Source organism: Pempheris klunzingeri, chromosome 3 (assembly GCF_042242105.1).
Source record: "Pempheris klunzingeri isolate RE-2024b chromosome 3, fPemKlu1.hap1, whole genome shotgun sequence".
Classification (NCBI taxonomy): domain Eukaryota; kingdom Metazoa; phylum Chordata; class Actinopteri; order Acropomatiformes; family Pempheridae; genus Pempheris; species Pempheris klunzingeri.
The window spans coordinates 21,361,193-21,385,522 of NC_092014.1; the positions used below are offsets into that span (position 1 = coordinate 21,361,193).

The 24,330-nt window shown below is 44.7% G+C and overlaps 3 protein-coding genes across 4 annotated transcripts; 1 reads left to right on the top strand and 2 right to left on the bottom strand.

Annotated features, from left to right (window-relative positions):
- Positions 1–831: 831 nt before the first annotated feature.
- tnpo2b (transportin 2b) lies at positions 832–10,614 on the bottom strand. The gene is made up of 24 exons (XM_070856351.1): positions 10,306–10,614; positions 9,447–9,546; positions 9,136–9,211; positions 8,812–8,961; positions 8,476–8,582; positions 8,235–8,368; positions 8,018–8,099; positions 7,556–7,678; positions 7,335–7,453; positions 7,184–7,244; positions 6,898–7,069; positions 6,551–6,703; positions 5,925–6,150; positions 5,660–5,831; positions 5,357–5,551; positions 5,069–5,227; positions 3,763–3,850; positions 3,560–3,658; positions 3,349–3,444; positions 3,147–3,222; positions 2,420–2,519; positions 2,255–2,329; positions 1,064–1,193; positions 832–963 (listed from the first exon to the last, which is right to left on the bottom strand). Exons 2-23 carry the CDS (start codon positions 9,543–9,545, stop codon positions 1,086–1,088), a joined length of 2,670 nt encoding a protein of 889 aa, XP_070712452.1. The 5' UTR covers position 9,546; positions 10,306–10,614; the 3' UTR covers positions 832–963; positions 1,064–1,085.
- A 726-nt stretch (positions 10,615–11,340) lies between these two features.
- Positions 11,341–12,125, bottom strand: rln3b (relaxin 3b). Its single transcript, XM_070828226.1, has 2 exons — positions 11,825–12,125; positions 11,341–11,719 (listed from the first exon to the last, which is right to left on the bottom strand). The coding sequence occupies exons 1-2, from the start codon at positions 11,997–11,999 to the stop codon at positions 11,439–11,441; spliced, it is 456 nt and encodes a 151-aa protein (XP_070684327.1). The 5' UTR covers positions 12,000–12,125; the 3' UTR covers positions 11,341–11,438.
- Positions 12,126–12,836: 711 nt separating this feature from the next.
- rfx1b (regulatory factor X, 1b (influences HLA class II expression)) lies at positions 12,837–24,034 on the top strand. 2 transcript variants are annotated; one of them, XM_070856082.1, is made up of 18 exons: positions 12,837–12,953; positions 14,068–14,440; positions 17,215–17,312; positions 17,434–17,523; positions 18,347–18,423; positions 18,548–18,836; positions 18,963–19,144; positions 19,237–19,356; positions 19,601–19,722; positions 19,834–19,952; positions 20,238–20,341; positions 20,473–20,624; positions 20,805–20,902; positions 21,107–21,256; positions 21,355–21,566; positions 21,663–21,816; positions 21,911–21,956; positions 22,043–24,034. In XM_070856082.1, exons 2-18 carry the CDS (start codon positions 14,095–14,097, stop codon positions 22,219–22,221), a joined length of 2,538 nt encoding a protein of 845 aa, XP_070712183.1. In that variant the 5' UTR covers positions 12,837–12,953; positions 14,068–14,094; the 3' UTR covers positions 22,222–24,034. The 2 variants fall into 2 exon arrangements, with proteins under 2 accessions (XP_070712183.1, XP_070712191.1); XM_070856090.1 differs by having other exon boundaries at positions 22,046–24,034.
- The last annotated feature ends 296 nt before the right edge of the window (positions 24,035–24,330 follow it).

Sequence of the window (24,330 nt, forward strand, 5' to 3'; positions counted from 1 at the left end):
TCTCCTCTGGTGAGAAAACAAATGTGTTAGCCCTAATCCTCCCTTCCTACAGGAATGGTTTCTGTGAAGCCATGAGGAAAGACACTTGTCTTGTGTGTGTTTTTTCCCTCTCTCTCTCATTTGATCAGGTAGAAAATGTGACAGGTATGTCTGATAGATGGATAGCTCTGTGAAGCAGCACTCTGGTCAAAAATGAAGGTAGGAAACACAGATGTGGATAGCGAGAATATCTTACAGTTAAGTAGAATTCAGTGACTACAGATGAAGTAATTCGTATTGAATCCTATTCCCCGGAAAAGAAAGATATCACCCAGAAAATGAACAGAGTTTAGACACCTGCCTGTCAGTCCCTAACTACATGTAGTAGGTCTCAAAAAGTCTAAATAATAGTGCCACCCACAGTCAGTTCCATGTACTGCATGTAAGGCATGTGCAAGTGTGTGTGTGTGTGTGTGTGTAAGTCTATGTTTGTTGGTCTGTCGGTCAAGCTATCGGTTGCTCTTAGGTTTAAGAATCCCGTTAAAATCTCAACTGTCCCTGTCATCCCAGCCAAAGTAGTAGACCACTCTGTAGCTCTTTTTCCCTTCCTTGTTACTGATTTCCCTCCCTCTCTTTCCCTGAACTTTCTCTGTGCTGGTCTCTCTATCCCTGCTTCCCTCTTTTCCAACTTGTCTATCCCTCTCGTCTCTCCTCCATGTCCTTCTCTCTGTCCCTCTCTATCTGTCCCTACCAGTTAGTTTTTTTTTTTTCTGTGTCGGGTCCCTGCCTAGTTAATCTAGAGGTGTCCCTCTGTCCCTCCCTCCCACCCGCCCGCCCACCCTCCCTCTATGGACAAACACATAGGGCGTGGGGGCCGTCCGTCAGGGGGAGCGGCCATTAGCGTCCCTCTCCCTCCCCCCAGATCTGGGCAGTGCAATACACAGATGGATGAGTTTCCCATTCACCCTCCTCCTGCTGGCTCACCTGGGAGGAAGGAGAAGAGGGAGAAGAGGGAGAAGAGGTTAATTTCGGTGTATGCATTTACATTTGATTGGATTTACGATAATGATGTGTGTGGGATTACCTCCTGGGTGGGTGTAGAGAATCTAAACGCCATAGCAGGCTGCCAGTCTCTCCTTCAGCAGTGGGGGGAACTGCTCTGAGAACTGCTGCCAGTTCTCCTCTCCAACCTGCTCCTTAAAACCGTGTAGGATCTGCAGGAAGGCACAGAAGATGGGGGGGGGAAATTCATTCCAGGCACATCCTTAAACTTCCTAAGCAGTCAGGGCACTTCTGCAGCTAGGTTTGCCAATCCCTTCCTCAATTATGTGATCCTTCAGCAGTTCCCTCGTCCGTTCCTTTATCGTAATCTTGCATTTGAGTGTTTGACTGACTGCAACAAGGCTGAATTACAAAATGGGTAAATGCCCCTGGGCTCCAGTAGCCTGAAAGGTTCACTATCATTGTTATTATCACTGTTACAGCATGGGCACTTGGTTGGTTTCTAAGTGTCTGAACTCATAATGAAATTGCCTTTTGTAGGTAGAGTGGGAGACACGAGTCAACAGAGACCCCAACTGCACATTTTTCTGCCCGGTGCCACCTGAAAGCTTATCCCAGCCATGGACTGAAGGTCTGTTTTAAGCCCCGAAAACAGAGCGAATTCGATAGGATTCACACTTATTTTCCAAATGTACCCACTGTTCAGTTGCTAGTCACACTGGCAGCACTCTGTGGCCGAGCAAATGTGTTGTCTTAAAATGCTGATGGTGCAAAGCAGCAGCCAAATTGCTACAGATGCCACAGCAGCTAGTTCTCTGCATCTAGCATCACAAAACAGCGAGAAGGGAAAAAAAATGTCCTAACTTTTGGAAAATACAGTGCGGCAAACTAAATTCTATAATCAGTGTAAATAAATGCATCAGTATTCAGTGACTTTGCAGAGCATTTTGGCCTTCGTGTGGCGAGCTATTGAGGGGGAGTGTGTTCCCTTCTCACTGTTCTGTGCAGAACAGGAGTAGTGTCTGTGCTGCTGAGCTTCATGGCAGAACAGTGAGAAGCACACACTCTTCTTCGCCTGCGGTCAGTACATCTAGCAGTGACTCACAGCAGGGGGAGAGGAGGACGAAGGGTGTGATGATTTCATGGTGAATTAAGATCAGCCTTTGAATGGGACTAGTTGTGGAAACACAAGAACTTTTCAGTAAGACCTGGACTTTTGTCTCTACCTCTGCTCAACACACAACACACTATTGTCACGCAGTGAGTCCCTCACCTTGTAGAACATGTCTCTCAAATCGTCTTTAGGGTTCACCCAGGAGGCCACTGCATCGCAGAAGAAGATGAAGTCCTGAACAAACAGAAGAAGTGAGAGAGGTCAAATATCCTTAAAGCCTCGAGACGACGTAGTAACTTACTGCCTAGAGTTTAAATGTCTCACCTGCACTACGCCTCCTGGGTTCACACCAATCATCATGCAAATCCCACGGAAGGCAGAGTCTTTCTCCTCGTTGTCTCTGATGTTCCGCAGAGACGTACACCTGCAGCACACAATTATTATCCAATTAGCAGCTGTTCAACTCGATGCTGTCACGACTAAGAATTCGACTCTCTAATCTTGTCCACGAGGACATTGCTGGAATCTACAAAATGAAAACGAGCGAGCCAAAAACACTTTCAAAAAGGTAAAATAACTTCATTATCTTACTGTGTGGGAGGACAGTTTTCTAAGCTGGAGAAAAAAAAAAAAACGAGGGCTTCAGCGTTTCAGTCTCAATACTTGCCGATTCCAATCATTTCATTTTTTTAAAGAATGTCAATGCTGCAGCGCTTGTAATGCTGTGATTGTGTTCGGCAGCAATGTTATCACACAAACATGCAAGGAACTCAGAACAGAAATATACATGAAAAAATGCCTCAAATGTATCTTGCGAGTACAGATAACATAATTATGTGCAGAATGGAAAGAGAGGAGAGAGAGAGAGAGAGAGAGAGAATGGATATAGCATGAGACGTGGTAAAACCACAGAGGAAGAGAGTCTGCCGAATGTGTGATATGTGGCAACAAACCAACGCTGACTGTGTAATTGCATATGTTGTTACTACATTATAAAGACGGCACAGCATGGAAGATGAAAGACACAGAAAATCAGCATTAAACAGCTCACCAAGGTCGGATAAACTGCGGCAGCATGGGAGCAACCTCCTGAGGACAAACATAGCCCAGCCGACCGATGGTTATTGCTGCAGGAAGGGAGGGAGAGGAGTCAGGGCTGCTGCTATAATAGTGGGTGTGCAGTATTGTGATGCTAAAAACTGTCCAATTCCCTTTGAAAAACAAGTCTAAGAAACATCTATCTATTTATATACCTGTGTTCTCCAGCAGGGTCTTGGGGGTGTTGGGTCGATTAATAATCTCAACCAGCTGATTCAGAACCATAGCGATATACGGCTGCATCTCCACTCCTGAATGGTACATTAAAAACAGAGACACACACACACACATCATTGCACTGCATCTCACATTCAACCGCACTAGTGCTTAACAGCATCACATATAAATAGACCTGCAGTAGCTCACCCATCTGCATACAGATCTCTCCTATGGCCCAAGTCGCGTTGTTGCACACAGAGATGAACTCTGGGTTCAGGTTTGTCCCAAGGATGGGCATGAATTCAGCTGCAGGACACACACACATGAAAAACTGTCACTGTCACACCAGAGGCACAAAAAAAGAGGATGATGGGACATTTTATGTGAGCGTATGAGAGTGGGATACTTACCAATACATGGTTTGACATGAGGGAAGCAGGCCTTGGTCAAGTCACCCAGTAGAGCAAATGAACTCTGTCTTACTTCAGGCATCGTATCCTGGGACAAAAGAGACAGAGAGACAAAGAGAAATGTGAACACACACCCAAAGAAGTGTGAACCCAAACAGACCTAAAGAACTGTTCTGTGGCACCTGACCAACAGGACGTTAATTGAGCTTCATTTCAAAACATAAATTTCATTCATTTTCCTGTCACGTACAACCTAGTGCCAGTGGTTGGATGTTAACAGACACATGTGCATACATGTTCAGCTTCTGTTGCAGCTACTGGAGACAATCCACTGCTACTGTGTGTGTGTGTGTGTGTGTGTGAGCGCATGCGTGCGTTCATAACCATCAGCTCTGTGTGGTTCAGCTCTTGGTTCTATTTTTACCAGACCAGCTCACATCTCTGAAGTGTGAAATTCACTTGTAAATGTATATAAATGACAGCATTTGTTAGCATCTGACTTAAATAAATAAATAAATACATTTTTCATGATGCACTTCATTTCTGTCTACAGACAGAAGAACCAGTTTTTCCTGCTTGCGGTTATTGAGAAAGAAGGAGAAAAGCAAAGGAGGCAGGGGGACAACAGGAACCTCTGTTCAGTCTTTTCATGTGATCACAAATAGTCGTTTAATTTAGCCTAATTCACAATATAGTTGTTCTCATTTACATATTTTTCAGTTTCCATTATCAGAATGAGTATGAAATCCGCAACTCATAAAACCTATGTTGACCAGCATTTCCAAGCTTTCTTAAGCTAGAGATAAAATAATTACCTTACGATCACAAGATCATCAGACAAAATAAACAAAAATACAGATTGCTGACAGCAGCAGTGCTGTGAGAATGGCTGTAATGACATTTAAAATTAGTGAAAGGTTGTCACGTCTAAGTGTGGCCACAAAGCATCCGATTCCACATCTAAATGAGCAGTAGATGTGTATAGTATTTATTTTGGTAAAACACAAAAAATAGCAGCAAATCAACTCGAAACTATATTGCACTGTAAATGTGGCTGCTAAAGATCAGACGCTGCACTGCTGAAAGGTTTCCTGTGGAGACTGAACAACATGGATGGTGTTACAGTAGCCCTTTCATACACTTTTGGCTGTTTTTCTAGTTTTTGGATGCACTTCAAATTTTTGATAACATCCAGCTCTTTGTCATTTTAGAATTTGAAGGCACTTATTGACTTATTATTACAAAGAAATCGGGGAAAAAAAAACAAACTTTGAGGTCAAATTTCACACACACACACTCTCCTCACCTGCATACACTGGAAAAGCAACGTCATGATGTTACTGCGGGCTACGAGAGTGTCCACGTGGCCCCCCAGTCCTTCAGCTAAACCACTTAAAAGGTCCAGAGCCACGATCATGAAGTCCTTGTCGGGTGCTTCGTACTGGTCTGGCTGCTGACTGTACATCTGAGACACACAGAGGAGAAGGTGGAGAGAAAAGGTCAGAAGTGAGATGATGGGACAAAATGTCATTTACATAAAGCAGCAAAAACATGAATTGCCTCTGCTACGTCCATGTGCGTGTGAGTGGCTCACCATGGCCTGAGCCAGTGTTTTCTGGACCAGGGTGACACAGCGCTGGTAAACGGGCTCACAGTATGGGAGGAAGCCGCTCTGCAGCGCCGTGGCAACAGACGACAGACACTCGAGCAGAGGAAAGAGATCTTTGTCTTCGTCCTTCAGCTCGTTCCACTTGGCGATCAACGGAGGCATCAGCTTCTGTATGTACTCCTACAAATACAAGAGTGTGATTTTGGACTGTGATTCATCCGTTTCTTTACTACAAGAGGGAGTTTCAACATGTTAGACACTGTGTGAATGTGAGTATTTGGTGCTCACAGGCTGGTTGAGATGGTGTCCCACAGAGTCCGCCAGTGTTCCTATAGCATCATAGAGGATGAGCAGGTTCTTGTGCTGGTACTTCCCAAAGGCAAACACCAACGTGTCCAGGATGAAGCTCAGGTAAGGCACCAGCTCTGTACACGCCTCCTCCTCCAGCGTGGCAAACGCGCTGGAGGAAAAACAAGATGGGTCAGAAGGACGTATGAGCGGAGAGTGACAAAATGCAGAAGAGACGGAAATATGGACCAAACTCTAGCTGTACCTGCATGCTGCTTCCTGTACCCTCTTATTGCCATCCAGGATGCGTTTGAGCAGCTCAGTCATGAGGGGTTTGAGGTGAGCGTCGGGGGGCTGGCTGACCACCCAGTGGGCGTAGCGGCTCAGGGTCCAGCAGGCGATGGAGCGGACCAGGGCCTTCTTGTCGCACAAACACTGGATGAGGTGGGGGATGAGCTCAGGCAAGTAAGGCACCATGCCTTGCATACAGCCTGGAAGGACAAAAAGTTTATTACATCTTAAAAAGAAAAGTGCAACAATTTGAAAAATATGCTTATTGACTTTCTTGTCAAGAGTGAGATGAGAAGATCGATACCACTCTTACGTCTCTACATAAAATACAGTATGAAGCTACAGCAAGCATTTAGTTAGCTCAGATCAGCATTAAGACTGGACACAGGGTGAAACTGGTAGAAAACCCACCTACCAGCTTAAGCAATAAAAACACAACAGATCAGCTTACAGATCACCTTGTTGTCAAAAAATAATTCCTTTGCCAGTGTTTACATCTCTCCCCGTAGTTACAGTCAGTGAAAAAATTAATGCTTAACAACTTTAACAGTTAAAAACTTAAAAATACTGTTTCAATGGCGAGTCTGTGCTGCATCTCACCTTCAGCAATAGCCCCCAGGACCAGGATGCCAGACTCCTTGATGACCCAGTCAGGGTGGAAAAGCAGGCCTTTGAGCAGGGGCAGGAGATGGGGGAGCAACTCCTCGCGGAACACGTTGGCAAGAACGTCCAGAGCTGCAGCTGAACACTTCCCTGCAGGGGGTAAAGCCACTATCAGCATCAGATAACTTTGAGACTGTAATAATGATTCCTGTTGCTGTGACTGAAAAAAAGGACTTTACACATCAAACCCTTGCTAATGTTGTTTAAAGTCTGAGAATGTCTGAGAAAGAACTGCCAGAGAGGTCACCAGGGAGGATTACTAAGGCTTCCATGTCTTGACTTACGTAGGTTCCAGTCAGACAGCGTATCATCGTCGTCGTCCTCGTCTTCATCGATGTCCTCCCCCTCCTCGCCCTCCCCCCCTTCGTGCTGCAGAGTGACGGTGCGGGACTTGTGGAATCTAGGCTTGATGTCTTGCTCGCTGTCTGGAACTGCCTCGTCCTCTTCGACGTCACCCTGGAGCACAGTAGAGGTAAACGTGAATGCAGAAATGACGCAGGTAAAAAAAGGAAGAGAGGAGAGGAGAAGTGTTTGTGTGAGGAACATGTGATGAACCCAGGGGTGGCTCACCTTTAGAAGAATAATGTCGATCTCTGAGTATTTCATCCCATTCACCAGGATAGGGATAAGTCTGTAAAAAAGAGACAGACAACCACATTATCACTCAGATGGAGTTCTTAACCCCACCAATCCAATGACATGCTGGGATGAGAGCACTTACTGGACCAAGTGGCCAGACAGGGCCTCTTTACAGATGGGCTGTTCAGCAAGGGTCAGCCAGAACTCACAGGCCTCCAGAGCCACGTTCTCATCCGGGTCCTGGGTCCTCTGCAGCATGTACTGGTGACAGACAACAAGAGGTGAGGAGGACGAGGAGGAGGAAGGGAAAGTCGCACGTTTTCTGTTTAAAATGGTGCGTGGGAGCTCAAGTCCCACCCTCACCTGGATGATGCTGTGCATGTGTGGGATGAGGCGGTCAATGCGGACTTCCAGCAGCATGACCAGAGCCCTGCACACGTTCTTCCGCACTTCACTGTCCTCATCACCAGCCAGTGCAAACAGACTCTGGATACGAAAGAGTCAACGAGAGGAAAGGGTGGGGTTCAACAAATGTGGGGGAAAATGAGGAATGTGGTAGGAAAAGATCAACAGGAAATAAACAGAGGCAACCTCCAAACATGCAATTTAATTTAACATCACTGCAGCTTAATCCAGAATAGAAACAGTCAGATGGAACAATGAAACTTATCAATGAAGACCTTTGTTTGAAAGTAAAAACATAACTTAACTAAACATAACTAAAGGTGAGTCTTCATGAGACTGAAATGGGATGAAGGTGCACATCAGGAAGGACTGTTTAAAAGCAACGGAAAAGAAACAAAAACATAATCCTGTAGTGCTCACCTCAATGAAGGTGTCAATGTTATCCATTAGGGCCTGAGCTCGACCAATGATGAACTGGTTCACACACGCTATAGCATGGGACCTGAGAGAGAGACAAACAGGTGGGATCTATAAGGGTGACTTTAAAAAAAAGAAAGGCACAGTGGGAGGGCTGAGGAGTAGAAGCCTAGCACCAGTGGAGACAGAGTCAGAAAGTAAAATATGGTGCCTCGCTGACCTGATCTTGGGGCTGCAGTGCTTGAAAAACTGCAGGAATTTGGGAATCATGATGTTGAGAGGCCTGTTCAGAGCATCGCTATCCAACAATTCCGACGAGTCCTCGCAGATCTTCTGCAACGCTCCAAAAGAACCCTGAAAGCCAGAGACAATCATAAAGAAAGAATGTTACAGAAAAAGGAAGCATCACATTAATTGCATTAGAATCACAAAGCTGTTTGGGTGTGCAGGGGGAGGCTGACCTCGCAGGTGTTATAGTCCTCCGAGTTGAGCAGATTACAGAGCTGAGGCAACAGCTCCGGCCAGGTCTGCAGCTCTCCCTTAGAGGCTATGGTCGTGATCAGGATACCTTTATGATGACAATGCACAAAATTCAAATCAGGAGTAACTAATAACTTAACTCGCCATCGCATTAGATCATTTAAAACATCTTGAAAATACAGCACTCGCTCCCACGCTGCCACGTTACCTGCAGAAATGTAACCACCTACATAGTAGTCTGACTCACACTAGTTGAGAAATGCAGCCAACACTAGCTTACTCTTTCTCCATCTTCTCTTTCTCACTCAAACACCCACCAATCGTAGCTCTGATAAGTGGTGAAGGGTCTCCAATGTTGTTGAGGCATTCTCGTTTGATGAAGTCAGCCACGTTGGGAGGGAAGTTCTGGTAGTGAGCCTTAACATTGTTCTTCAGTATCAGACCGCTCAGAGAGCGAGTGGGCTCGTCTTGAGAAGGAAGGCAGCAGAGAATGAGAGTATAAATACATCTTTTAGAAAGGAAAACTGGAGGTTAGATGCTGAAATGTTTGCAGAGGGACAAGACAGGCAATGAAGATTATTCGGTAAATAACTTTCCTGTTCTCTCATTCTTATCCTTATTTTTGATGTGCACATACTTACCCTCAGATTTGAGGCTTGTGAGGACAAAGATGAGATAGTTATTGAAATCTGGAAACTGGTTAAGTTGCTCCAGTTTCTGCAGACTCGGTTAAGGACTTTAACCATTCACACACACGTAGCAAAAGCTCACACCCCTTGTGTTCCTGTTTGACATTTTGGCAGTGTGGAATAATATACAATTACCATCAATCACACGTCTCACTTGATGCAAGCTGCGAATGACAACACGCCCAAGTCGATTGCCACTGTCATCCACTTTGACACACAAGTTCTCATGGTAGAAGCATAATCTCACACAGATATAAGGATACTTCTTGCACAGCTCTCTGTGTCGCCGTGTCTGGGGACTGAGAGTCCTTCAGTAGCTGAAGCACTTGCTGCAGACCCTGTTCATCTGGCTGCCACTCCATCCTGCAGGCCACAAACACACACTACCTGTTTATGAAGCGAGTGCTAACCATACAGCCCGACCTGTGACATCCGTGTGTTAGTGACGTTACTCACATTACGTAGAAGTAACGTAAACTACGCAGTAACGATTGGGGCTAACAACGAGCCACCGTTATCAACAGCAACAACTGGCCAAATAACGTCCCAACGATAACGGTTAATCTCACAACTGGCCACTTGAATCTTAATTTTAGACAAAATACTACATTCATTGGAAATATTCACCTACAATGTCGCAAAACACTGCCGTGAAAGCGTTAATGCTTGTGAACATTTTCCGTGTCTGGCTACCGTTACATGAAATCTAAATGTGCTACCTCGTCCTTTAGTAGGTTACCGTTAATGTACAGTTGCATGAATGAGCAGCCACATCAGCTACCAGTCGCGGTCTAAGCAGCGTTTTGTATTTTAGGCCCAGACGGCACAGGCGCTAATGTCTGGTTCATTCAGCTAGCTAGCTAGCTAGCTAGCTTGGCGTCGCTATGATACTTAAATAACACGTACGAGATTCAATCAGAAAACTGCTGCAAAACGCTTTCTTACGTGAACTATAAAGACACCACACTGCGCTGTTAAAGTAATGGTGCGCTCAAAGACACAAAGACGGTGCAAAAGAAGCGCATTAATACTCATAACAGAGGAGTCGCATAACACAACCCCGGCAGCTACCAGTAGCATGGCTAGCTAGCATCATCTTGAAAGTACCGCGAAAGGTTTTACCTGGTCTCTCCGATGTGGTAGATCTATATTTCTATAGATAATGGCGCAGTTACGCTGTAACAACTAACATTAAATAAGATATGACTGCGATGTGTGCAGCTAAGTACAAACTTCTGATCTCAGTGGATCTGTGTGGTTGCTGTTCTAGCTGGTATGTGACAGAGATTGCATGCCTTGCAATCAAGCCGGGTGATCGGAAAGATCACGTTCGGCTTCCGTACTGGACAGACTGTCGTCAGGTAACAACACAGAGATCTTAACTAGTGAGCTTAGCGCCTGTTAGTCTGACTACGCACAGTGTGTATCTGTCTGTGCTGCCTTCTTCTAATTGAGTTAGCTAATTAAGATGCATCACATGTTGTGCAACAGGACTGTTACATGCATCTTTTTGCGTTGTGTTTCTTTTCTGACCACCAGATGGTGTCAGCTTCAAATTGTTACAGCATGTAACAACAGTGTAGTTGATTTGTGTGAGCTGATACAGGGCGTGGACACAAAATCATGAACACCAGTGCTAACTGACAAGAATCACTACCTTTGTAAAGCTTGTTATCTTCAGTTTTGATGATAATGCGACTCAACATGTCTGTGATAATTCATCTCAGCTGTGAGGATGAGCCAATTCCCCACAACACATTGAAATAAACAACCAAAGTTCAACATTATAGGCTTCAGAGGCAGTGTGTCCCAGGTCTATAGTAGTGGATTTCAGTGTTTTGTAAATTCAATCTTATATAGCATCTGATTCCTTAGATAGACTTACAGAAAGCAGCTATAATTCAGTCGATATCAGGCTACTCTGTGTGTTCACCACCACTTCCTTTCATTTCGAAATCCTTGTGTGTGTGTGTGTGTGAGTGAGTGCTCTAACAGTCTGAAACATCATTTTACAACATAAGAGGAACAGAGACTTTCATACCAAGTACATAAAGCTTTATTAAACATATTATATATCAGTATGTGATAGTCACAGTAAACCAATTTTGAGTAGCCAACACATTCACATCCCTGTATCAATAGTCAACACATGGACAGTGTGTTGACTGGGATGTCAAGAAATGAAGGAATCGCATAGGAAAAGAGTAGAGCTCTACATCAGTGGCAGGACAAGATGTATAGTGAAGACACAGGGTTCAGCACAGAGAGCTGATTTCACTCTTGCTACAACCCCACTTGCAGCAGGCGTTGGACAGTCCGACCACAACATCCCGTCCTTTCCTATCTGCACTCCGCAGAGCCTCCAGCACCTCGTCTGAGATTGGTGAGCGAGCTGAGCGGCTGAATCCAGCAGCCACAGATGCCACATTCGATGTCTGATCTTTCCATGCTTGGGGCTCTGCAGGATCCTGCTCGCTGGCAAGTTGAGGGATGGAATTTGTGTTCCATGGGTCAAAGGCCTCTTCTCCAATAAGAGCTGATGGAAAACAACAGTGCATTTCTTAATATTGCAGTTTGAATTGAAGAAAAACAGCACAAAACATAAACTTTCGCAGTCTCACACACCCATACACACACTTACCTGAGTCCCCTACACTTCTCCTCCAGCGAGAACCACCACAGGTAAAGATGACAGCTCGTATGAACTCTCTTCCACACAGTTTCACGCCATAGAAAGAGGGATGACCATCAGTGGATCGCACCCGGTCTACCAGTGCCGCCAACAAGCAAAGGGTCAAGAGTGCTGCCTTCCACATGGTGAGACTGAAAAGATGCTGGAGCTGTCCCAAAGGCTGGAAAATACTTGAGTTGTCAGTGTGGTTTGTGTTTCTTTCTGGGCAGTCCCTACCTTATATAGGCCTCAGCATCCATTAGGAGGACCTCAGCTCGCCTCCACTCACTCATCGTCATGCCCGGAGATAAGACCGGAGACCTTTAGGGGCAACAATGCATGTAAAGCAAAAGAAAAGTTGTGATTCAGTAGCGAATGATGCCAGGGGTGATGTCAACAGAGCTCCTGGCTATCTAATCACCTGTGACCTTTGCTTGGCCTTTCTGTCCCCTGCATCAGTCCGGTGGTGCTGTGTGTCACCAGCAATAATCTCTTTCTCGCTGTCTGCCCTGCCATGCATGGGATGGAGATCACTATCCATTCACCTAAAGGATATCTAGGGTGATATACATTGGTGTTCACTGCAAGTCCCACATAGACACTACAGAGAAATCAGAGACACTGCAGTGACTCCAATCATTTGTCAACAACTGAATGTTGCACAATATTAATTATTTATATGAGCCAATAGAGGTAGCAGAGATAAGCTGCGGTACGAACATTTTATCATAAATTAATAATGAGACATCCGTCATTTTCCATCTATCGGCATGACATTTTGAGCAATCAAAAAAGTAACATTAGAAGTGGTCATTTGACGTTGCGCTTTGGTGAAAGTGACAGACAGGGACTGACTACCAATCAACGTGAGGTTAGTCTGCTGACGCTGCGACCACCTCCTAAATCAGCCAACCAGCATTTAGCGTAGGGCGGGGCGATGACGAGAGGGTAGCAACAGTTGCCCCGGTGAAGGCGAGGCGCCATAGTCACGGTAGTCCTGGCGACAAGAACCAAGCAACGGGAGTCAACAATAACAACCTTAATCTAAGGAAAAAAAACTTGAACGACTAAAAAAGGACATTACTGGGATAAACTAAAGGTGAAAAAGTAAAATATATCAGAAATATCCTTTCGTTTTCTCGCATTTATATACGTGTGCTTGTTTGTACAGTCGTCAGCGTTAACGTGAAATTGGTCGAGCGTGTCGATGATGAAAGTGGTTGCTAGCTTCTTTCCTAACGCAGACCGTTGTTATGGCGATGTCAGATCTTTGATAAGAGCACAAGATGGCGGGTGTGTTGTAGTGCCAATCGTACTTTTTTAGCTCATTTTGTCAGATTGTTCTGGCTGCTTCTTACACTTTCGATTACGATGAAATTATTAATGAGTGACGTGATCGGCGGCGATTGGTCATAGATTTATTGATTAACCAACATAAGAAACTAGCTACTTGCTAGCTCGCTTTAACGTCACTACTCAACGTGAGCTGCTAGCTAGGGAAGCTATCACTCTCGCTCTCTAAACTCACTTTTCAAGCAAGCATCCAGAAACATAAGATACAGGAGAGCACATGAAACTGCTCACGCAACGAAGCCGTTTATGAGTTTTAAACGCTGATACATGAGTGTGGCATGTTTCACAGTCTTTTTATGACTTTGAAAAAAGTTTGTGGTCTGACATTGGATTCGGCAGGTCACTGCCGTGAACACTGCTGGATGATCATCTGATTGTCTTGTTTGCCGTGTTGGTTTACGCAGGAGTGGCTTATCTACCAGTGGGATGGCCTAAAGTCCTTACTGATTAATATGAGTTCATTTCCAGATGGTAGTGTCTGGGACTTATCATGATATTTTGCCATTATTAGTTTGTTAATTAGTCGTTTTATCACTTAAATGACATGGTCACTATCAGTGAACATTGTTTTGGAAATTTGAATTAAGTGCTTTATTCATGGTGTTTAAGATCACACAGTGTTAAATGCTGGACCGGACAGGAAAAGCTCTAGACTACTGCTTAGTTTCAGACAAAAGCCCTACTTCCTCCTTTCTGTTTCTCTCTCTCTCACACACACACACACACACACACACGTGAGCGTACACAAACTAGATCTGTATGCCCAGAACATTGAGAGGTGAAACAATATATGTACAAGTGAGTCGCCATGTATATTTGTAGCACTTTCACTAATGAGTGCCGTCTCTCTCAATCCACAGAACTAGTGCCTCAAAGCATTGGTTGCCATGGCAACTTCTGGATACTCGGAGGACCTTCCGCCTCAGCAGGCCAACGCAGTAACCATAGCAACACCTGCGGCCACCACACCCTCATCCGCAAAAACGGCACACTTCCTGTCCGAGATCCCACCGACCTCTGGAACCGTTACGTCAGCTAACCAATCAGCAACTGCCTCAAAAACAGGACAGGATGCACTTTGTTCTCAGGCGCCGCCCACCCAGGCCCAGAGCCAGAAGGCAGTGGTTCTGACCACACCCACACAGCACTATGTAACCCCTGAAATCCAGCACTCGGCGGTCCAGAAGAGTAATGGTCAGAGCTCGCCTCAGTACATCATAGTAACTGTTACAGGTGAGAGACTCGTGAATGAATGACACATACTTACATACACACTGTACACGTGCACAAACTTAATACACGTTTTGTAGCACACATTGGCAGCAGGGGGGGCATGATATGTTCTGCACTCTGAGCAAGCTTCAGTTTGTACAGCAAGTCTGGATCTAGGGTGTAAGCAACAGGCTGGATCCTGGTTGGAGACCAGCAGTTGGTGCACAGTGATGGTTTCTAGTTACCAATCAGTGCAGAGAATAGTTGTGTATAAAGCTTTGTCTTTACATCTTTATGGTGATCATCATGGCGACAAATGCTTGTCTCTAGTTGCCAGGGCTCTCTTAAACACACACAACATTTTTTAGCCAGATACTAAATCGAAAATCAAAGTGGCATCCAAAAAATGCCAAAACAAGTAATCCATTAGTTAAGCAAGAGAAAATGAATTTGTCGACAAATTTTTTTTGGGGTCATGGCTCTTGTTTTCCTCCATTTTATATCATTATAAATTGAATGTCTTCAGGTTCTGAACTGTTGGCTGAACATAATGAATACATTGGATGTTGCCACCTTGTGCTCTGGGTACTTGAAATGGGCATTTTCAACTAAACGGTTAGTCGATTAACCACAACACTCTCAAATGTGCATGAAGCGCACAGCCACAGCCAACATTTTAACTGCAGGACTTTAAAAAATTAAAATGTGGTAACATCTGTGTGTTATAGTCTATGTGTATACTAGTTATTAGTTATGGTGATCATGTCAGTCAGTTGGAGTCGTGTTCCATCTTTGAAATAATCTGATTAGATGGCAAGAATAAAGATGAGCAGAGAGAGGCAGAGATTCAAGTCCCTCTAGGATTGAAAAACCACTGATGTAGTTTGCCTGTCTGGTAGGTGCATACATTATGAGGACAAAATAAGCTGATGGACTTGGTTGCTAGGCTGCATAGTCCCAAACGTGGGAGCGTGGATGTCTGATGGATGGAACCTGACTTCACGTCTACTCTGCAGCTTTTGCTGTTATAGAAAGTTGGTGGTATAATGATGTTTATTTTATTAGATTACGTCAACATGGCTTTCAGTTTGCAATTCCTGCAGTGGCACAAAAACTAGATAAGCCAGTATCTAAGATAGCAGTTGTAATGTGTGCTTACAAGGCTTTGGATCCTTTTCTGGTTATTAGTCCCAATTAATTAAAGACATTGCTTTTTCAAAATATATTCTGAATTTAAAAAAAAAAAAGTCAGCTAGTATTTCAAAATACGGTGCTAACAAGTGGGAAAGAGAAAGACCTGACCCCCAACACTGGCATCTATCTGTGTGTTTATTTTAGGGTCGTCTATTCGTAGATCTTTTTGCCTGCTAGTATCAAGTAACACTGTGCACTCTCACCCAGAGCGAGAGACTGACAGGCGTGGGGCTTGTCTCATTCTCATGAAGCAGGACTACCAAGGTAGCTGAATAGCTGCTTATTAAAACTTGCCATTTTCTCATATCTGGAACATGGGTGCTGGAGTTTAAAACAGCTGCGGCCTACAGTACAGCAGTACATTTATGCAGCTGACTAGTATAACTATATCTGCTTCTTTTGAATAACAAAACATAAGAAGGAAACATTTGTTTCTGTTCACCCGGGACTTACATAATGCCAGATGTTTGAAGTTAGTTAGTTTGAAATAAAAATTCATTTTGCGGCAGGGAAACTGTTGTAGATCACTGGATTTTTGAAAAGGAACACACTTTACAATGCCAGATCTTCTAACTTAAGTTCACTATGTAGTTAGGGTTACAAGTTACAAGTAGTTTTAATTTTATCATTAAATAACACATCTTGATATCTTCATCATTAATCAATTTATTATTTCTCCTATGAAATATTTAAAAAAATGCACATTTCAAAGTTGCCTGGAGCCCATATAGATGACACCGTTTTTTTCTGCTCCTTTAACCAACAAATGTCTAATATTTTAAGATGATAAAGTGTATAGGCATACACTCCCAGTTAGTCCTAGTTGTCAGGATTTGGTACCAAAAGTCACGGACCAGATTGACTTGCACCAGCTGACATTGTCATTCAGTCGCCCTCAGTAGACATTCCCCCTTCCAATCCAGAAACTGAGGTATAAACGTTGCAAAACAGAGGTGACCTCATGGACATTTAGTCAGCAGTCAGCCTGCTGGCTAACTTTTACAAACATTTGAGGAGAAACTGGGTCTCACTTTCCATTAGTTATCATAATGCTACATTAAAGTGACTGGTGGGTTGTGCAGTGTTGTGGTGGCCCATGTTTAACTACGGGCATGTTTATGGCGAGTTAACCTAGGCTGACGGCGTACTACAGTTCAAGTAAAATGTTTTCTCACCTGAGGGACACGAGGAAGTGAATATTACCATCTCCTCTGCCCACCCTCAATCCTCTGTTTTCTCCCTTTGTCCATCATCCCTCGTGCATCTCTCATTTCCCTCTCTCATCTGATCTGCATGTTTACAAGATGGAGTGATTTCTCCCTCCATCTGGGGAGATTAGCTGTCCAAGGCTGTCCTTCTGCATGCAAGATATAAGGATGAAAGGGCAGTTGGACAGACACACTCTTCCTCCTCCCCACTATCAGTCTCTCCTCAGCTGAACAAATAAAAAAACCTTTACAGTAGGATGTTCTGCGGAGGCTGTTATTATGATTTGGAAGCAGTTTGTCGTGAGTACTCAGCTTGTGGTAGCGGCTGGCTTTTCCGCTTTGATTTGTTCAATGGTCTGATGAAACTTCTCTCCCTACCCCTGCTATCCTTAGAGGGCTCTGTTCACTCCAACGACAGTCTGTCAGACTCCAGCCCGCCTGCTCCTGGTGTTCCTACTCAGGTGGTCCAACCAGTGCAGACCACCCAGCAGGTAAGATGCACACACACACACACACACACACAAAGACCATCAATTTCCCATTTAGGAGCAAGTCACAACTAACGGATGAGGAAAGTCATTTTTCTGACTGTGGCTCTTTACTCTCCTGCAGAGGTCAGTACTGCAAGCGGTGTCGCAGGCAGCCAAGAGGATTCAGACCGGCCACATCAACAACCTACAGTCTGTGCACATTAACCAGGAGGTAAACGGCAATACAAAACACTTCTTCTCATCATGGAGGAGAATGCACAATAAATGTGTTGAGCCGATAAAAAGAGAGGGATGTAGGGTGCCTGTCTTTTCACCTCCATCACATTCCCCCTGTTTCGTTCCCTCATGCTCATCGCTCCCTGTCATTACGCCCTCGTCAGGCTCTCTGAGATGTATCTGAACACTCTGCAGGTTATGCTCTGTACCTGTGTGACTGAATGAGCTGTAATGATTGTTTTTGGACCACATTTTAGATTCGTCTTTAGTGGCAGACTACAACTGTTGCTACTTCTTTTCCTATTTATATTCCTCAATAACCACCTTTAAAGTACCACCAAGAAATACAGTCAACAACTTGGCCTCCATTTATGTATAACAATAATGATGGTGAGCTGTCACACAGTTTTCAGGGTTTAACCAAGTTGTGGATCACAACGTACTTTATCAAGCTTCAGCCTGTGTTCATTGCTGTTTGTTTCAAACTAGATGTCTGGTTAGGAGTGAGATAAAAAATATTAACAAAGATGACATGTGAACTAAGTACAGCATGTAGCAACTAAAGCCATGCATTTCTTACAAGAGAAGGAGGAGACCAAAATGGAGCCAAAAGAAAAGTGACTGTTGGACTTATATTCATCAGATGGACACAAACACAACTTCAAATGAAAGCTAATGTTGCTTCGTGTCTGCCGAATGTGTAAATAGACTGTTTATTAACGTAACAACGTGATAAGGTAATAATAATATGTCAATATTGTGTTTACAACAAAAATCAATTAACGTTGCTTTAAGCCGCCTGTTTGTTTGTTGTCCAGGTGGAGCATGTGTATTCTGGCCAGGTGCAGTATGTGGATGGAGGAGGAGGAGACGCGACTTTTACCACGTCGACCATGTGAGTAGACAGGAACTTGCTCTGTGTGGACAGACACACGTGCGTGCAGTCGATCGCACACAACTGTGCTTATCGTGCATTTATGTGTTTCTGCGTCTGTGTGTGTACGTCTTTTCCTGTCCAGTCGATCAAGCAACTACCCTTTCTCCGACTCGCCGCTCTACTCCCAGACTCCTCCCGCCTCCTCCTCCACCTACTACGAGGCCACACCCAGCTCTGATTCAGACATCGCCAGCTCTGTGACCTCGCAGCCGGTTTCTGTGGCAACGACAGGAGCCAATAGCGGGGGAGCTGCTTCGGGCGGAGGGGGCTATGTCATTCAGGGAGGTTATGTGTTAGGGGGAGGGGGGGGAGCAGCAGCAGGAGGAGGACAGAGCTACACCAGTCCCAACTCTCGTGCCCCACCTGCTACTGTGAGTACACAAATGAAATGTACACAAAGAGAAAATGGTTTTATATATTGGTTATATATACACAGTATAGTGGTTATAATATAAGACATGAAAGTTCTGAAAATTACATTCTGTGATCTTCTGCAGGTGCAGTGGCTGTGTGATAACTACGAGGGGGCAGAGGGGGTGAGTTTGCCTCGCTGCACCCTCTACTACCACTACCTGTTGCACTGCCAGGAGCAGAAACTGGAACCTGTTAACGCTGCATCCTTTGGCAAACTCATCAGGTCTGTCTTCATGGGGCTACGTACACGGAGATTAGGGACCAGGTAAATATATATATGTAATATATATATATATATATACACACACACACACACACATTCATTGATTTTGCATAACTCTCATGCGTGTGTTTCAGAGGGAACTCCAAGTACCATTACTATGGTCTGAGGATCAAATCAGGCTCCCCTCTGCTCAGACTGATGGATGAACAACAGCACATGGCCATGAGGCAGCAGCCTTTCTCACAGAAAAACAGGTATCCACACACGTGGCCTTGTGCTTGTGTCCCTGTGGATACAATTTATACACATATAATATTGCCCACAGCAAACAGGGCATAAATGAATGTTAATTGTAAAGGTACTACTCAAACTACAAGATGTGACATTAGCTTTTTTTTTTCTACACTGTTATTGCAGCCTGTTTTAAGTGTTCCAGTTGCAACACAAGCTGTATCTTCCATGTGACTCTTTTTCTCTGATGGCTACTCCGTCCAACAGGATAAAGCCAGTTCAGAAGACACAGGGGATCACCAATGGGACATCAGGTGGGCTGGGTCAGCAGCAGGCCGGGGCGCTCTGTGATATTTCGGCGCAGGTGCAACAGTATCAGCAGTTTCTTGGTGAGCACCACCTGTACTGCAAAATGCTCCCCTTTTTTTTCTAGCAATAAACTGTCTGAGTCCTGAAGATCTCACTGCTGCTCTGTGTTCCTTTCTTTCCCTGGTGTACAGAGGCGTCAAGGCCACTGCCAGACTTTGTGGACATTGATTTGCAAGATCGAACCTTGCCTGATGGGATCCTTTTAGAACACCTCAAGGCCTTTCAGACTCTTTACAGAGAGCACTGTGAGGTAGGCAGTTATGAGGAAAGCCAGGCCACAAACATTTATTATAATACTCTGGATTAGTGGCTAGTTTTAATCTCTGTCCACATACATGGGTCATAGTCCTTGATGGAGTTACTGTTAAAACCCAGCTTCAATAACAGCCAGCTGTCTCACGTCAGAGTTGAAGGGCAATGGTGTTAAGCTGTGCTGATTCTAAAATGAAATGAAACATTTTTGGTAAAAAAAAACAACAAAAAAATGTGAAGATGGTTTAGATGCCTCTGAGGTATTTTGTGTGATTCCCCACAGGCCATTCTGGACGTGATGGTCAACCTTCAGTTCACGCTTGTGGAGACACTGTGGAAATCCTTCTGGAGGTTCAGCCAGAACAGTGACACAGAGTCACTCAACCTGTAAGTGTCACAAACACATTCAAACGAGATGATGAAAGAAATGCCAGCACAGACATCTCATCCACTGTTAACTAAGTACCAGTGGCTGGTCCTGTTCTCCACCGTCCCAACTGTCCCATGCTCCCCTGCAGGCACAACGAGTCTGAGAAGCGTTTGCCAAAATCGTGCCTGGTGGTGCTGAGCAAGTTTGATCCAGTGTTGCGCTGGACGAAAGAGTGCGACAACCTGCTCTACCAGACTCTGGTGGAGATCCTGATCCCTGATGTACTGAGACCCATCCCGAGTAAGTTAGTAAGGCCCACAAGGGTCTTCTGTACGAAACTGTCTAATTGACAGCCTGAAAATGTGACGGGAGATCATCCAGTTCAGGGGTTTTGCCCTCCAAATGCACACCTGTTCCAATGTTAAAGTAAAGCCTTTGTTTCTCTTTCTCCTTTGTACATCACCACCATCCTTGCCTCAGGTGCCTTAACTCAGGCCATCCGTAACTTTGCCAAAAGTCTGGAGACTTGGTTGACTGGAGCCATGATGAACATCCCAGAAGAGATGGTTCGCATAAAGGTTTGACAAGTTATCCTAAATGTCTCTTTTGTCATATTTGTGGGATCTCACTGTAATGTTTTGATGTGCATGTGTGCACGTTTTCAGCCCCGTTCTCTTGTGATTGGGAAAATCCACAGATGCACTGTACATGTGTGCCTCCTCTCTGACACACGCCATCTTATCATACCTCCCTTCATTCTTTCTCCTCCCTCTTCCCTTCAGGTGGTGTGTGTAGGCTCCTTCTCCCAGACACTGCGCCGCTATACCAGCCTGAACCACCTGGCCCAGGCAGCCCGCGCAGTCCTCCAGAACTCAGCCCAGATCAACCAGATGCTCTCAGACCTCAACAGGGTTGATTTCACTAACGTACAGGTTTGTACCAGCAGTCTCTCTTTTATCCATTCCTACACATCGGTGTTTCAGGATAAATACAGCAGAACTCTGACACTGTCCACCCGTGTCCCCTTCAGGAGCAGGCATCCTGGGTGTGTCAGTGTGAAGACCGTGTGGTGCAGCGGCTGGAGCAAGACTTTAAAATGACTCTGCAACAGCAAAACTCTCTGGAGCAGTGGGCTACCTGGCTGGATAGTGTTGTCTCTCAGGCCTTAAAGCCCTATGAGCACAACCCTGTCGCTCTACCGAAGGCTGCCAAGGTCTTCCTGCTCAACTGGTCCTTTTACAGGTGAGGGGGAGGGAGAAGAATAAGAATAAATGTGATATATAAGAATATTTGGTTTTATGGTGATAAGTTTCTACATCTTCTCTGCTTTCTCACCAGTTCTATGGTAATCCGGGACCTGACTCTCCGCAGCGCCGCCAGTTTCGGATCCTTTCACCTGATCCGCTTGCTGTATGATGAATACATGTACTACCTGATAGAACACAGGGTGGCCCAGGCTAAAGGAGTGACACCCATTGCAGTCATGGGAGAAGTATGTGCCTGCACCGACGGCTGCTCACATAGTTCATAGTTCTGCACATGGCGATATATGTGTGTAAACGTCCAATCCTTCCTCTCTGTTGCAGTTTACCAGCACCATTAAAAGCCGAATCTCTGCAGACCTGGAAAAAGGTAATTTCAGTGTAGCTCTCCTCCCAAATGTGTTTAGTTTTGCTCCAGCCTCCGTTGGCAAGAAACTTAATGCCTTTCTCTGTCAGAAGAAGAAGAGGAGGAGGAGGAAGACGAGAGCGAGGACGAGAGCGCAGAGCTCGTGCTGCAGTCCAGCTCTCTGAGCGCGGTCGTTGAGGAGAAGGAGCCGACGGAGCCGCCCGCCAAGCAGCCCAGGACGAGCTTAAACCTGCACACTCTGAGCGAGACCCACAGCACACCACCGTAGTCCCTCATTTGCGTAATTATCAGACGCACACTTTACACACACACCTCTGCTTTAAGTTTAACATCATGTCATCCCACTCTGTCAGCCCGTGTGCGCTTCTGGTCAGCAAAGAGACGACGTTCGGTGTTGAGCGTGTGGTCGTCTGGTGTTTGCGTGGAGAACATCTGAGAAAGTGGAAGAGCTTTTTGCCAATTTTGTATTCTCTAATTTTGTGCTGCCAGTCATTTTTCTCTTTGCCTTCACCTGATCATCTACAGCCCTTCCCTCGTTCCCTGTGCCTTCCCTCTCATCCAGTGGCTAAATGTCAGTAGCCACTCCTGTCCAGCCTAAGCTATACTCTATACAGTATATATATATATATATAAAAATACATATATATCCTTGATTCCCTCCTGTCCCGCCTTAACCACTGACCTGCTTGCTGTGGAGAGATGAGAAGACTCCAGTGTTCTTCACTGTACTCTAAAATATCACTCACTTTGCCTTTTAAAGCAATGACTATGCAGGGGAGCTGGACTTAAAAGAATGGCACTGTCTGAAAGATACATTTTTTAACCTCAGAGTAGCATCTGGAATGATTCTGCACCACAGATTTTGGTGGCGCATGGATGTTGGATTGACAGATATTTGTGGATGCCACATTTTAATTTTTCATGTAATAACTCATTAATTTGGCCAATTACCTGATACCCTGTGCCTTTGAGAGATTTCTAGCCTGAAAAAGCTTGTATTCTATATATTCTGTATCGGTGGATTAATAAATGAAAGGTCCTGTGAAGTAGTCTCAGTGTTGTCATGAACTTTTAGTAGCTGTGGGGAAAAAAAACAAATCTGACAGTGACAGTCAAGCCTTGTTGTGATGATTCTGCCCTGTTTGCTGTTCCTCATCCATCCATCCTTTTATCTATCTATCATCCATCCATTTTTTTCAAGCTCATAATCCCTCTTTTACACCAACACACACACACACACACACACATACTGGACAGACAGCCGGCCCCCACTGTTACCCCACCACACACGCACCTTTATAGCCACAGGACAAGGCCAAAGCTTATCTCAACCAATCAACAGCACTCGCTACTCTGTTTCCATGGCAACCTTTGTACCAGCTAGATGTACCAGCTACAGCTATCTCAAAGTTTTTGCTGTGTAAAAGTAGATGTTTATTTTCTGGGTATAACTGTTGAACATTTTGTAGATGACCTATATTATGTACCTTTTGTGAACATCGTCATATATCCAAACTATTTGTATGTTGTTGAACCATTATTGCCTTATGAAATATGTTGTGGTTTGTCCAGCATCCCAGATTGTTGAGCTATATTTTTATTGTCATGACGACGGACCAAGCATGTGAATCTGGTGACTTTCTAGATGGACCCTTTCCAAAGAGCACATGCTCAACCAGCGGCCTCTCACATGGCATGAGCAGATGTTGATTTTCTGAAGTGTTAGAAAGTGCTAAAAGAGACAATAGAACTTCTAAAGGTCGTAGTGGGATGTCCTTCAGGATGGACTGACTAACGAGATCCCACCAAAGAGCACTCAATAGAAAACGAGGGTGTATTTACATTTATTTCATATGGTGAGGGCAGACTACAAAATCTGACTTGAAAAATAGAATCAACTGCTAACTGCGATGTCACTGTTGTAAAACCTGTGACTTGGATTCTGTCCTTAGCTTGTGCTGCTGAACCTTTTCTAAATAAGGTCCTCTTGATGTTATTCTGAAGACCTTTGTACTTAAACCTGTGATCAACGTTTGTAGCTTTATTCTCACTGTTAACTAAAAGGATGATTGCTCTCAAAACTTGTGCCAGAATTCTTTTCTTCACGGGACCAGACGGGACTTTGTTTGCTCGTCTTCGCTCAAACGCATCATCAACGCTAGAGGACCACAACCCAACCTCTTTAGCTTGTGGCCCTTTAAGGGTGTGCTTCATCGATGTAGTATTGTACTTCCATAGAGTTGGGAAACACAATTTTTCAAAAATATGGACAAAAACAAAGCAGGATGGGTCACGCTTGCAAACCACAGGGTCCTACATTTCCCATAATTCAACTCAATAGCATCTTTTGTCAGACTGTCACTGCATCCTAAACACC